General features: G+C 48.7%; 8 protein-coding genes across 8 annotated transcripts; 5 read left to right on the forward strand and 3 right to left on the reverse strand.

Annotated features, from left to right (window-relative positions):
• Positions 1-1,353: 1,353 nt before the first annotated feature.
• On the forward strand, positions 1,354-2,163 carry P174DRAFT_432706 (WW domain protein; the record flags this gene model as incomplete). The annotated part of the gene is made up of 2 exons (XM_024825766.1): positions 1,354-1,981; positions 2,039-2,163. The coding sequence occupies 2 exons, from the start codon at positions 1,354-1,356 to the stop codon at positions 2,161-2,163; spliced, it is 753 nt and encodes a 250-aa protein (XP_024682000.1).
• Positions 2,164-2,430: 267 nt separating this feature from the next.
• P174DRAFT_422408 (uncharacterized protein) lies at positions 2,431-2,838 on the forward strand (the record flags this gene model as incomplete). Its single annotated transcript, XM_024825037.1, has 4 exons — positions 2,431-2,442; positions 2,491-2,555; positions 2,607-2,693; positions 2,748-2,838. The coding sequence occupies 4 exons, from the start codon at positions 2,431-2,433 to the stop codon at positions 2,836-2,838; spliced, it is 255 nt and encodes an 84-aa protein (XP_024682001.1).
• Positions 2,839-2,893: 55 nt separating this feature from the next.
• Positions 2,894-3,703, reverse strand: P174DRAFT_422409 (class I SAM-dependent methyltransferase; the record flags this gene model as incomplete). Its single annotated transcript, XM_024825038.1, has 1 exon — positions 2,894-3,703. The coding sequence occupies one exon, from the start codon at positions 3,701-3,703 to the stop codon at positions 2,894-2,896; it is 810 nt and encodes a 269-aa protein (XP_024682002.1).
• A 26-nt stretch (positions 3,704-3,729) lies between these two features.
• On the reverse strand, positions 3,730-5,192 carry P174DRAFT_392330 (Zn(II)2Cys6 transcription factor domain-containing protein; the record flags this gene model as incomplete). The annotated part of the gene is made up of 4 exons (XM_024823551.1): positions 3,730-3,860; positions 3,910-4,420; positions 4,467-4,879; positions 4,991-5,192. 4 exons carry the CDS (start codon positions 5,190-5,192, stop codon positions 3,730-3,732), a joined length of 1,257 nt encoding a protein of 418 aa, XP_024682003.1.
• A 439-nt stretch (positions 5,193-5,631) lies between these two features.
• On the reverse strand, positions 5,632-7,894 carry P174DRAFT_443285 (uncharacterized protein). Its single transcript, XM_024827785.1, has 6 exons — positions 7,633-7,894; positions 7,180-7,575; positions 6,909-7,159; positions 6,533-6,849; positions 6,044-6,480; positions 5,632-5,985 (listed from the first exon to the last, which is right to left on the reverse strand). The coding sequence occupies exons 1-6, from the start codon at positions 7,634-7,636 to the stop codon at positions 5,861-5,863; spliced, it is 1,530 nt and encodes a 509-aa protein (XP_024682004.1). The 5' UTR covers positions 7,637-7,894; the 3' UTR covers positions 5,632-5,860.
• A 581-nt stretch (positions 7,895-8,475) lies between these two features.
• On the forward strand, positions 8,476-10,017 carry P174DRAFT_443286 (uncharacterized protein). Its single transcript, XM_024827786.1, has 5 exons — positions 8,476-8,757; positions 8,790-9,171; positions 9,229-9,233; positions 9,301-9,524; positions 9,572-10,017. The coding sequence occupies exons 1-5, from the start codon at positions 8,650-8,652 to the stop codon at positions 9,993-9,995; spliced, it is 1,143 nt and encodes a 380-aa protein (XP_024682005.1). The 5' UTR covers positions 8,476-8,649; the 3' UTR covers positions 9,996-10,017.
• A 1,887-nt stretch (positions 10,018-11,904) lies between these two features.
• P174DRAFT_461835 (uncharacterized protein) lies at positions 11,905-12,229 on the forward strand (the record flags this gene model as incomplete). The annotated part of the gene is made up of 2 exons (XM_024830051.1): positions 11,905-12,153; positions 12,176-12,229. 2 exons carry the CDS (start codon positions 11,905-11,907, stop codon positions 12,227-12,229), a joined length of 303 nt encoding a protein of 100 aa, XP_024682006.1.
• Positions 12,230-12,562: 333 nt separating this feature from the next.
• P174DRAFT_232263 (uncharacterized protein) lies at positions 12,563-13,329 on the forward strand. The gene is made up of 2 exons (XM_024821408.1): positions 12,563-13,148; positions 13,291-13,329. Exon 1 carries the CDS (start codon positions 12,643-12,645, stop codon positions 13,108-13,110), a length of 468 nt encoding a protein of 155 aa, XP_024682007.1. The 5' UTR covers positions 12,563-12,642; the 3' UTR covers positions 13,111-13,148; positions 13,291-13,329.
• The last annotated feature ends 635 nt before the right edge of the window (positions 13,330-13,964 follow it).

Raw genomic sequence — 13,964 nt, forward strand, 5'->3', positions numbered from 1 at the left:
GCATACTGGCTGGACAACGGTTACGGGTTTCAAATGTATTACTTAATCTTCTGACATCTTTTATTCATTCATATATCGCTCATTGCTCATTGTAAACTCTAACAAAATCTACTCTAGGCCAGTTTGCGATGCTTAAAGCCTAGAATATTAACGCCATCAATGTCCATGTCCAGGTCCAGTGTATGACCCCTATATCGTTCATCTCAAAGATACAACTTCTTAGCCCCACATCCATCCCTGAACGAAGACAGAGGAGTACGTATCTCCGTCAGGAACATTCCGGAAACTCCAGGGCCAAAGTGGGTATCAATAACTGGGCAAATAACAAGAGGGGCCTGTGGCTGGACACCGAGTTCAAGTCGACAGCAATGCAGCACAAGGACCACAGTCACAGCCACTCATTATGACACACGTGGCTTGTTCGAAAATACCTCACTCAATTTCCTGCATCTTATCCACTACAGAGTAGTATCTGCTCTGTCACCAGGCTATCAACCTAGAAAGACAGTGTTTCTGCCTGATTCTTTGTCCGTCAAGGGGCTAATCCATTATGTGGCTCGTAACTTGTTAAGGCTGAACCCGAACCGCTCCGCTGATACACCGGTGTGGCTAGTAAGACTCCAGGGGGTATCCGATTGGGTGTGGATTGTGGGTGTGACTCGCGAGATCCACACACCAGCCTTGATGTGGCGTCGACGCAGAAGGACTGCGGATGTTGTCACTTGTCAGGTGTTTTGGTTCTTGTATTGCGGTGGACGAGTCATATGGTTGGTTTGGTGTTCGTGATAGAGGGAGGAGATGGTTGGTCTCGTGCATGGTGCCGCCGGTTGAGCGGTTGATTGTTTACGGCCTAGAAGAAAATGTATATTGTGTTAGCTGTCTGTATAGAGGAATGAAGTGGATTGGGGATAATATTAGCTGGTATGATGGCCAGGAGTCAGGGGTATCGTTGATATACACCGTATGGAGTACTAGGTTTAGAGATATTGTTGATGTTCCATTGCCAAACAGAATGTATCTGCCTAATTGCTGCACTATCGACTGTCCCCATCGAAACTAATAGCCCGGTGGATACACGTCTTAGTGTCGACTATCTGCTTCGAATTTATGCAAGCGGAACGGCTGTACGCGCCGACTGTATACAAATCACTCAAACTCGGCGATGGTAAATGTAACTTGGAGCTGTAGGTGTATGGAGTATGCATGCATAGACTGAGTGTCCCCTCCCCTCATCAGGACCACATAAAAGGCTAGGCTCTGCTCAACTCGTCTCTTTTACTTTCTTTCTTTCTAGATATAACCTAGTGAACTTGCCTTAACTACCACATACTACTACACAAATTGCGAAGCAACATGTCCTACTACGGAGAAAGAGATACCTACTACGGAGGCCCGCCTCAACCCACCTACGGCCGTCCTCCCTACGACCGTCCCCCTACGAGCAACAGCAACACCAACAACCATCCTACAACCGCCCTCCCTACGACATCCCACCCCAGGATTCCCACTCGTACGACCGCCCTCCCTACGAGCGTCCTCCCCCGAGCGCTCCCCCTCCTCCTTCGACCCATCCCGCCCCCGCTACGAGGGACCACCCTACAACAGCTCCTCGCCCGCTCCCTCCGTCCATCCACCCCAAATCCCCCACCACCCCTCCCCCACGGCTGGGTTCAAGAATGGGAACCTAGTCTCCGCCGCGCATACTTCGTCGAGACGGCAACAGGCCGCTCGCAGTGGGAGACGCCCATGCAGGACTCCGAGCATGCGAGGGGACTAGGCGGGCCCCCGCCTGAGTCGGCGGGTTACTATGCTTCTCCCCCTCCGCCGCCGCCGCAGGACGGAGGCTACTACCCCCCTGCTGGGCAGTATCCGCCTCCGGAAGAGAAGAAGAAGTCCAGCGGGGTGGGGAAGATCATTGCTGGTGGTGTGGCGGGTGTAGCGCTCGGTGCGGCCGGTATGGCATTGTGGGAGCATGAGAAGCGTGAGTTTTGCTTTGCTGAGTGGATTTATGTGATAGGTTGCTGACTGACTTGTATAGGTGAGGATGAAGAGGAGGAGGAGCTTAAGGAGCGGGTGGAGAGGTTGGAGGAGGAGGAGCAGTACCATTCTGGCTCGAGTTCGGATCATGAGCGGGCTCACTCGCCTGCTTTGGATGACTGGTAGTGGTAGAGGTGAGGATTGGATGCATTGCTGCTGGTTTTCGATAAATTTTTTGTTGTATGCTGCATATGGGCAAGTCGTTTAAGCAATTGATTGTCAGTGGTGTTTATTTCAGTTTGAGCGGAGAATCATCTTAAAAACAAATCTGAATTTAAGAGAGGTGATGACATCATAGCAGTAGCAACATGCTCCGCGGGATCAATCACTTTCTCAACAATTTATCAGCCTATCCAAACATTGCTGGTACATTCATCTAGAACGAAACTGAAAATGCCAAAATATGTGAGTTAATTTGAATTGTGTCCATGATTTCCCAGGTAACCCAAGCAGAGCCTTGTCATTCAATACGACAGCGTCGAAGCATGGCGGAAACACAATGGCGAGATTGAACGAATGTATGTATACTCGGCGATCGCATCTGAATTGGCGACTGATTACAGTGACAGCACGAAGGACGGGTTCGCAGCAAAAGGGGCAGATAAGTTCACGTTTTTTATTTCGACGAGAAGTCTCCCTCCTATACATACGACTTCGTATGGTTTTCTTTTTTGCTGCGATGTTGGAGATATTGCTGACTGGGGCTCAAGATTCGTTGTACCCGATAATGTTACCCTGGAGGAATTGAAGGAAGTGCAGTTCCCAGAGGGTGTCTCCGTGCAGTTACATCAGGAATCTTAAAAGTTTTATTGTCATACTACCACTTGTTCATGGTCGTGTCAATGATGATGCTAGATTATTTCCAGCATAGAATTTCCCCATGGAATAACCCAAACCAAGCTTGATCGTTCTTGACAAAGTCCCTCCATCCATTCGCGATCCTTTCCAACACCTCCTCCGTCGCATATCCCTCCTCCACAGCCATCTTCGAAAACCCACTCGATCTCATCCTCCCTTCCATTGATCCACCCCAGTACTGCCTTTCCTCAGGACTACTGAAGCACCATGCCCCAGCACTTTTCTTGATCCTTGTCCTTTTAAACCCGGCTTCCTCTGCCCAAACATGGATATACCGGCCGGGATGCGGATTTCCGCCCTTCGCTTTGCCCATACGATCTGTAACCTCTTTCCATCCGGCGATTCCCGCGTTGTCAGGGTACCACGTCATTGATGCCGACTCCCTTGCTGCAACAATCCCACCGTCACTCTTCGCAACCCGGCGCATTTCCCGTAGTGCACGCACTGGGTCCGCGATGTGCTGTAACACCTGGTGAACATGGACGATGTCGAAGGTGTCGTCCGGAAAGTCAAGCGAGTGGATGTCGCCGACGCGAAAGTCGATGTTTGTGATTCCCTGTGTGGAGGCGAGGGATCGGGCTGCGTCTAGCGAGTCGGCGACGTACTCGATCCCCGTGACGTGGCCTTGGGGGACGAGCCGCGCAAAGTCGATGCTGATGCTGCCCGGGCCGCAGCCTATATCAAGGATTTTCATGCTCGGTTTGATGTAGGGGACGAGGTAGGCGGCAGAGTTGGTTGCGGTGCGCCAGCTGTGGGTTTGGAGGACGGAGGGGGAGTGGTCAGTGATGTAGACAGTTTTGTTCGACATTGCGGTTGTTGGTATGTTTCAGAGAATCAATTGATGTTTGAGAAGGAGTCTTCTATGGCAAGAAAGGGAGAGCGAGAGCGGGTTTTATGTCGAGTCGTACAATGTTGACGCCTGCCGATTCCGGCGCTCCGATGGTTGCTCTCGGAGTTCCGTAGGACTTCCCTAACAACCATGGATATGTGCGCAGACTGCGAACAACATCATACCAAACTCGTCCACCCCCCGAATCCATTTTCCGATCCTTTCGCGCTGTTCAGTCGAGCCAGTCTCAGCTGATCGCCATAACTCGGATATTTCCAGCATCCCATCTTCCCATTCCAGGAGGTGCCGGTCATACTCCTTTTCCCATACTCCTCGGTCTGTGGCTTCCCATAGTACCCTGCTCTCGGGGACATAGACCCCCTTCATTTCGTCAGCCAGAAAGTTTGGTAGACCCCGATCCGAATTGTAAACACTGCTGAGCAGGTACATCGTGTAAATGGCGCGACGTTTGGCCGAGACCAGGATCCAGGATTCCCAATTTGGCCGCGTATGAGTTATCTCCGCCGTACACAATAGGCCATTCTGAGCAGTACGAAAGGCAAGCTCCATTAAGATCATCATGGTTTTATCGGTTACTGCGGATACGCTGCCGAGAGGGCTGAAGTACATCAAGATGGTATAGACAAGGTAGGCTTGGAAGGAACATAGGAGGTCGTAGTCATGTTGACTCGTTGTCTGTACAATCAGTTTAGAATCCAAAGGGACCTAAGAGAAAGCTTACCTCACTTGCCAGTCTTTCCATCTCAGCCGCCACAGTGCCCATCACCATCGTCTCGCTTCCTGGAGCCGCTTGCTCCCACATTCGGACAAGGCTGTAACAGTTGGCCAGATCCTGTGGCATCTGATTCGTATTGACTTGCGTATGATGTATAATTGGTGGAAACCCGCCATCCTTCAGCATATACCGTGGATATGTCTTGAGGATTATGGAGATGTATTGCAACGTAAATGGATGGTAGGCCTTGGGAATCTCGTCCCGTCCGAGAGGAGGGAGAAGATACGGTCTCAGCCATCTGTCTCGAATATCTACTGCGTTTAAACTAGGGGTCAAGTCGATATCTGCAAAAACGAGATCGACGCGTCTGGTCTGTCCGCTGGTTACAGCTCGAGGACGAGGAGACCTGGAAGCCGCAGCTGGACCAGATTCCGGTATCAAAGACACAGGTTCTGGAGCTACAGCAGTATCTGCAAATCCCTGTATACCAAGAAGTGGTGTATAGTCTTCTCCTGCGTCGTTAGCGGTACTGGTGACCTCAGTCTCAGGTGCAGCAACGCGCCCCGGCGGATATTGGCAGCTGCGACCTTTCGACCTGCATCGCGAACAGATAGGCTTTTCCAGTCCACATCGTACTTTGGATCTGGTGCAATTCTGACATGCCTTTTTCCGTGGAGGAGCTCTCTGTTTTCCTTTGTTTGGATTTGTGCTGTATGGAGATGATGATCTCATTGTTAGTTGATGATGATAGTTGTCAGGCTTGATGGACAGAAATCGGAATCCCGATGTGGAGTGGGGTGGGGTTCACGGGAGGCGTAATGGCTAACTAAATCGAACGCCGAAGGGAACGAAGTATTACCGCAACTGATAATTGCTTGCCTGTTGAGCTTACAATGCTGGTGCCGGTCCAGTTGGATTCTCGAAATATTTGCTGGACTGGTTGACTTGCGCATTGCTCTTGTTGTCGGGCAGGGAGTGATCACTACTCCGTGCCTGTTATTCTTGCCCTACTTGTTGCAGTCTATGCTTGACTTATGCTACATCAATTTTTTTTTAATTTTTTTTTCCTTTCTAAATTGGGACTGTGATGTCTGCACACCTTATATGTCTATGTATTGTTTATCAAGGACATATTGTGGCTACTTGGTCTGGAAATCAACTATCATTTTTCCCTAAAACACAGCAACATCACATATAGGGCTACCAAAAGTATACTACGCATGTCGGATACTAGCATAGTAGGGATACCAATGCCAGTATATCCATGCCAGTATAGTAGTCATACCGATGCTAAGGTAAAGCCTCTAGTATGTTGCCAGCTCTCATGCATTGTCCATTTGCCCAGCCAGTAAACCATGTGTTCCGTTCATTGCCATAGCCTGGATTAGCAGGCAGAGGGGTTAACAAGGAAGCTGTGACGCCAAGGGGAATCTCTCAAATACAACGTGATTAGAAGAGTCCAAGATCTCTGCTGAAAGGAAGTCTGGAGCGAAGACCACTCGCCACAGATTGCTGTGACCCGCGCCTGCAGGGTGATTAGCACCTTAGCAACAGAAATACAATAGGTAGTGGAATGCACTTACCACCATATGGCCGAGGTCTGCTGGTCCGACAATCAAGGATCACCCAGTCCCTGATCTGACCATCTTGTACGAATTTGTAATAACGACCGCCGGGTGCAAATCGTTCACAATGTTCTGCCAAGCGGTCTCCCTCTCTGAGTATTTCGAATCCCCATCCATGGGATACCAGCCTGAAATCAATCCTCCCACTGTTGTCTCCCGACCATTCACTTGTTATCTTTGTCGAAGTTCCAAGAACTGTATGTATTGCACGGCAAAACTCATCCTGATATGCAGCTTCAATTGGGCGGATAACAGCCGCAGTCCCAATCCTTGTAGTAGAGGAAAGTGCTCGAGGCGAAAACTGCTTCACGACGCTTGCGGTCAACGTCTTGATGTCAGGGTATTTCTCACTCGGAAATGGGCAGGGCGAGTCCGTAAGGAAGTGTTCCACGTATCTGTTAGGTTAGTTTGACCTGACATTGTGAAATTGGGGCATCATGGGCATACTTTGCATGGAGATGTGTGGGAAATACGCAGCGGATGTCCAGATTATCCCAGCTAAGTGGCTCTGAGTGGAGCCATCCTTTCTCGTAGCAGAGACGAACGCCGTTATTCGTAAGGTCCCAGGGTACACTTCCGTTTGCAAGTACTTCACGTAGAATATCAGCAGCTTCCACTGTTAGCTCACGCCGGTTGATAAAAGATCGTTGTACGGGCATCTGCGCCAAATATCGGAAAAGCCGGTCTTCATTTTCAAGGAGGCTCATAATGTGTTCCTGCGTAACGGACTCTATCTCCCTTTGCTTTAGTTGAGAACGATAGCACTACGGGAGTGGAAAGACGGTGTTAGTCACAATATATTAGGGTATAACAGAGCTCTTACTTGGGCAACGAGCTTCAACACCGACTTCACGCTGCCTGGCTGACCATTTGTTACTGTGAATATGACGTCTCGCGCACTGAGCTCAAGTCTGAGGGGGCGAATCGGGTCAGTACATGCTCGGTCGACAACATCGTCAAATTCGGCCCTGTTATAGAAAAGCGATATTTCTGGTGCAAACTCGATCTTTGATGGTGTGATCGAAACTCTCTGTTGCACACCCAAATAGGCAAGTGTACGCCCAACAACAGCATCTGACGGGCCCCGGTGGGACTTCCATAGCTGCTGAAGATGCATATTTGTGGGCCAGACCTTCTTCCGCTTTGTGTTTTAACAAGACCGAGCCAAAAACCATTGTCGTGGTATGTCATCTGAGCTGAGTCAATGATGAAGACAATGTCGGCTTTGTAAAGCGTTGTATGATCAACCGTGTAACCAATACTGCGGGCTTGTTCAACCAGTATATTCATCACTGGTCTGCTTCCATCCGAAGCCCAATCTGCAAAGTATACACTGGGTATACCCTGACTGTCGTAGTGCGACTTTAATAGCCCAGCCATCGTTGTTTTGCCAGACGTCGGGGTTCCACGGACATGCACGACGCGCTGTTCCTCGAGAATCCTTGCTAAACACTGAATTGTATCGACGCGGGGACACGTGAAGGGATTTTCTGGCATTTATTCGTTAGCGGTGATGGATAGTAAAAACAGCAGTTAAACGGGCCTACCCATCGTGCTCGTGCGAGGCGTAGAGCTTGCCAGAATCCTTCGTATGAAATTAATTATGTTGAAGAAACACAGAAGAAGACAATGATAAACTGGAGGTGGTTTCTGTCCGCGGCCAGGCGCACTTTCCTAGGAGTTTGGTAGATATGAGCCGTAATACGCGATACTGAGAATGGTAGGCGCGGTCGAAATTGATGAGAATTGATGGTTCAACGAGAAAGAATGACGGAATCGAAATGTGTGATCATAGATTCATGTTTTTCTAACTTCTGGGGAGCTAGGATACATGTTACTTGTCGCCAGGGCCGACCCAGACCAAGTTGTTTGGGCCGGCTACAGCTCAACGCAACGCATCACCTCGACGTGAATGAATTTCCCACATTGAATCAACATAAGAATATAGAATTACTCAACAACCACAAAGAGCAGAGATAAGACATCTCTTATATAGCTTATCTACATGCGCCCAAATAAGCCTGTAGTAAGTATATATAAATACCTTATAGTTACATTAATACCAAACCTACATGCCAAGAAATTTACCATGAAGGTGATATATGTAGAATCAAGCTATTTTAGCTTTATTCTTTTAGGTATTCAAATAGGACAAATTAATACTAATGCCCTTAGCAATAGTACATACTCATTACTGCTGTTGTGGTTGTCTTATTTGCCCTTTCTTCAATGAGTTTTATATGTGTAAACCTTTTACGTTGATATAATGCGTGGCATTGAGCTGTACGGAGTAGCCGTTGTGGGTTGGCCCGTGGTGGCGAGTTAAGTAAGAGGTGCCCAGCTTGTTATCATCACGTGGCGCATCACTACATCATGGCATTCTGAATCCAACGCAGAAGGGAACAGAGGTAGTTGTTTCTGTGTCACGGATTGACAAGACACTCCGTGGTTATGATCTGACGATAGTTGAATACCTTGGATTTTGTAAGCCGGTGCCTGATCAGGACAATCAATAGCGCGTCCGCCCTGACGCGTTCATTTCGGGCCTCCAAGCTCATGGCAACATGTACTCCACTTTGAGTCCCTATATATCACCTTTGAAAGTGAGACGCACATCGATATGGCGGAGAAAGCAATACGTATCCTTCTTGTGCGCCTCGGGCTATTTTTCGGTATCGGACCTGGGCAATAGGGATTGCATCAGAAAGATATTATACGCGTTCGACCCGTTGAAAACCAATCAGCTGCTTCGACACGATCCTACTTCTCGTTTCTCAACCCTGAAGCTGTCGCGAACTCGCTCGAACTGCGACATGCAAATTGCATTGTTCCGTCTAGTCTGAAAATACCATGGGTTACATCATTCCCTGCCTCGCTGCAATCCAAGTACTGGGCGGAAGCGGAAGAGGCTGCGAGAGATTTGCTACGAGCAATCTTTGTCGCACCGTCACGCAATGTATCTGAGAAGTACATCGAAGCTGTGATCGACGCGGCTGTCTCATTCACTGTGAATGTTGTCCCAACAGGAAGCTTATCGAGAACGAGAGCACTGGCGAGGGCGTATACGCTCGTCTTCATACATGATGGTAAGTAAAGCCGTCAGTGTACTGTGACGAATCTGACCACTGTTTATAATGCTTCAGATGCTGTTGAGTCGGGAAATGTATGACCCGGCGCCATTCCTATCCAGATGTTTCAGTGCTTATCAATAACAGTTCGACGCAACCATTCCGAATATGTATAACAATAATGAGCGACATTCTCACACCGCATTTGACATGGTAGCCCAAGAAGTCATGTCTGAGGACACTGCGCAAGGCAGGAGATTTTTGGACGGTATGATATCGTGGGGATCCCTGCCACAGACGATACAACCCAGCAAAGCCTTCCCAACACTCATGAACTACGTGGAGTACCGGATAGAAGATGTGGGAGCTGAGTAGGTCACTCTGATCCTTCGCTACACTGCGGCACTAATGGTCCCAGCCTCGTCTTTCGCAGCGTGGAATTTGCATCGGATATCTCTGTTACAGATCACGACGAACAAGCTCTTGAACGCCTGAGTTCCCTCTGCGCGAAACATTGTGCATTGTCCAACGATCTATATTCGTATCCTAAGGAAGTCATTGCCGAAAAGGAGAACGGAGAAACTCTTCTTAACGCTGTCAAGGTCGTCCAGGGTTTGATGAATGTTTCCTCTTCGTTGGCCAAGACAATCCTTCGCGGTATTATATTGGATACCGAGCGGCAGATAGGCGAGGAATATGAGTCTCTGGTCAACGCGAAGTGTACGACAACATCACAGCTGGTCTACGCTCGGGGATTGATCATCGCTGTAGCAGGGAACATGTTCTTCTCGGCTACGAGCTACCGTTATGCCAAAGCCGTCGACGGATCTAGGCTGGTATAAATAGTAATATAAAACGTTGTGCATATCAATGAGATTCACATATTCTTCACTTCGTTTAGTCATGTCTCGCATATGTGCGACGAGCCTATGACGGATCGATGATCTTTCTGCCACAAGTACTGGTAAGCCTCAAGTCAATTACCCATAATGCTGTCACAATCCAGCAGGACACCTGATGATAAACTGACCATGTACCTTGGTATTCAATCTATGGCTTCGCTTGATTCGCGCTAGGCGAAAACGGCTAGTCCCACAATTGCGGCCCGGCCACTTTAAATTTCCCGCCTCTCCCCACTGACCTTTTCCCCCTCTACCCTCTCCTGCTCCACCTCACCTACCATGTCTCCTGAGAAGGAATTACGACAACCAAGCTCTGTGGAATGTATAGCAGTTGCTTGAATCTCATTTAGAAATCATGTCTTTATTTCATTGTCCAAATGATGTCTGACAACACTCCTTTTTCTGTATCTCTCAGCGTAGTCGCGTTTCGCGTCTCGTGTCTGTGTTGACGCGATTCGAGCTAGCTGCTCGTGTTTTCAATCAACCTCTTGTTTCGTCAGTGTGTTCTCTCTTCTTTCCTTTCCTTTCCTTTCCTTGTTCCTTTCTTATTCTCTCGATCCAAGGGTATTACACCCCGGCGACGACAAGTTCCCTCATGAACTCATGAGCGGGTGTCGGTTGCTGTATGCCTCTAATACCCAAATCAACGGGATACTAATAAGCATGTTGGCGCAATCTGAATCATGTTGTGTGTCAGCATGAAAGTCAGTATCCTACATTTCCTCAAACCAAACCCGGGTGGCGCGTTGACAGAGCGTGCTGGGTGGCCAAGATCGTTGCCCGTCTTGTGCAGTGGGTTCGATTCCCACCATGGGTAGTTGTCTCTGTCGTCAACGGCATGGTTCCATGAGGATTGACAAACTTGAAGCTGACTCCGCTTCGTTTTCTCCTCGTCTCACTGCTCGCTTAATATTTGCTACTGTGCGTGGTTTTGAGGATTGACTGGCTTCGTGTCTCCTTCCGCTTGGCCTTTTCCTCGTTTCACTGCTCGGCACTTTCGGCTATTGTGCGTGATTGAAGGAACTGAATTTGTCTGCCTCAGTTCGCTCAGTTGATACTGGCCCTGGACGTACAACTTATTCATATATGTCACAAGATTCGTCGGTTGTCAGTTTCTGCATCTCTTCTGTGAGCATGGTTGTCGAGTCTTCACGTCGACCTCCCACGTATCCTCCGGCCCCGGATGGCAGCGGTTGTGTCGATTGACATTGCTGACTTGTTACTGCTCGCATTGACTTTGAGTGTATGATCTTCAGCCTGACCTGGTTACCGTCTTTTTCTGTTCCCGAAGCGAGGCTTCTCTCGTTGGTAACATGAGTAGGACGAAAGGCGGTTGAACGAAGGCGGTGTCCTTGCTATCCTGCCTACGCGGGATTGTGCGCGACCTGAGCCTGGTTTCATCAAGGGAGTTGACACTGTCATCATGGCACTGCCTTTGACAAGTTGAACATACGCCTGCTGCCTGATCAGAGTCATACGGATGTGCTTCTTGCCATTGTCGCATCGGGGTAGCAGCCCCTTTGCAGAAACGACGGCATCAAAAGCAAAGGAAATAGGAGTTAGAGAATATCGTGTCCCCATGTTACAGCGAGCGTGCGTTCTTCGTATGCCCACATGGCTCGACCGACTAGTACTCTATATATGTTGCTCCGACCAATCTCTGAATCAATCTTGCTGATGCCTGACGTTCAGGCGCTTGTATGCGAGGTTGGTGGATAACGGAACGACCAGAGACGTTATATATAAGGGCCGCCGGTCGTGCTGATGCCTGACATTCAGGCGCTTGTATGCACTGCTACAGGTCTCATGTATTGACGTCTCGACTTCCGAGGAGATTGGCACTCACGCCATGCTATTGTTTGGTGGATTGCATCGTGCAGTCTCACGCACAATACTGGCAGCGTCTTCGTTTTGTCGCCAAGGTATGATAAACAACTGGTTTCTCTTCCTATTGGGTCTCTCCGAGGCTGCATGGAACTTGGGATACACCGGTGTCTACCGTCGGCGTTGCAAACATTGCATACTTCGCCGTCGCCGCGAACCGCCTGTCTACTGTACCTGGACCTTGCCTTCTGTTGGTTTCTCGCCATGGCTCGCTGTCTCGACTGGCGTCTTAGCAGTCCCTTTACCTTTCGGAGCTCGGAATTCCGGGTTCCAAGAATTTTTTGTTTTGAATCATTCGGATCTTTCCGAATATGCCGGCCATGCGGGTTTCACTTTTTTGCGGGTTGTCGGTTGTGTGGGCTTGCGGTTCTGAGGGTCCTGGGGGTTTGGGTAGGAGTGGCGAGCAGGGTTCGACTCCTTGTTAGCAGCGCCCGGCTGGGGGCAAAGCACCTCCTTCCCGTCGGTCTCGAGCCGGCAAAAACAAAAACAATATCGCTGCTATTAAGATTTCATTTTGCCATTAAGAATCGTTATGGATGCTAACAATACTTGTTTTTAGTCACTGTTGAAGCTTCTTTGTTGTTCAAAGATCGCTTCAATCCCCACCGTCCGCCTCTTTGTTCCAAGGCACATTACAAGCGTCCCCGGACATGGTCTCTGGTCCTCTGGATCGATCAAAGAGAAAGTGATATATACATTGGCGATGGACGGGGTCATTACAAATGTCGTCCCGTTGTTAAAGGTTGACGTGAACATGATTACCTGCATCTGGACATATCTTAGCAACCTCGGCTCCGAGGTTGAGTGTGGCTGGTATCTATTTCAATACTTCGGTGTTGATTTCTGGATGACTGCGGCCGGTTGCGTGTGGATGTCGTTGATTCCATGCTCTTCTCAGGGAGTTGTTGTTGTTGAGAACGAATTGACGCGCTTCTTCGATACTTTTCAGCAAGGCTCTGTCCCTGCCAAAAGTGGCGGCACAAAGCTTAAGTTGCTTTCGTGTCCTTTTCGTGATCGCGGCCCTAGTAGCAAGCCCCGGATGTTCCAAACAACAATTCTCGTCGGAGTATCCAATCTCTGCATGTTCGAGGTATATATTAATGGCCTTTCTCAGTTGACCTCTACGGGTCCGTCGACATGGCACATCGGATTGGACAGATTATTGCCGTGACCGTGTCACGGGAAGTATCTCTCTTAGACAGTGTGTAGGTGCGTTTCATTTGTCTCTCTATCAGGGTACTATACTGGTACAGGACTTTACTTCAATTCGTATACCTCGACCTCTCCGAATCCTTGAGGACCCCGCATCGTACATATGGGTACAATACAATTGACTCGAGGAACTATATAGATGTCAGTGCATCGCGGTCGGTTTCTACTCCCAACGTTGAATGGCATCGGTTGGAAAACAATGAATCCACAGACTGGAAAAGCTTCGTTCCGGCGCAGATGCAAAGGAGCAACACATCATGGATATATATCACTGCACATAGTCATCAATACATAAATCCACTTAAGACAGTAGCCTTCAAAAGATGTATAATACTCTACAACCAGAGCAGTATCCAGGTGACACTCCCCAGCGCAACGATAGAGTTGATATCAGGATACAAAATCCACCACAACCAAACTCCCGAGTCGTTATGGACCCGCATGTGGCGCGAACTGGGACCACCGAAAATCTCTGCAAATTAGACTTTAGAAGTCCTACCTCTAGCGGCTTTGTCCCTCTGTCATCTTAGTCTCCTGAAGAAAGTTGTCAAAAATCCTTCATACTTCTGCTACGCCCCTTGTTGAACGAACTAGTATTCCATTGGCAAGCATTGAATACGGTCGCAAACGAGGACATCCAATTCAACACATCACCCTCGCAAATCGTCTAATCCTCATACCCGAGCAGGATCAAGAAGAGAAATTTATCCGCAACGAACAATTTTTCGCTCACTGGTAAAATTTCTTTTGAACATGATATTTGTGTGCCGAAATGGATGACGATATGAATTATAAATCTAGACTAACATTACT

Source organism: Aspergillus novofumigatus, assembly GCF_002847465.1.
Source record: "Aspergillus novofumigatus IBT 16806 chromosome Unknown P174scaffold_5, whole genome shotgun sequence".
NCBI classification, from domain to species: domain Eukaryota; kingdom Fungi; phylum Ascomycota; class Eurotiomycetes; order Eurotiales; family Aspergillaceae; genus Aspergillus; species Aspergillus novofumigatus.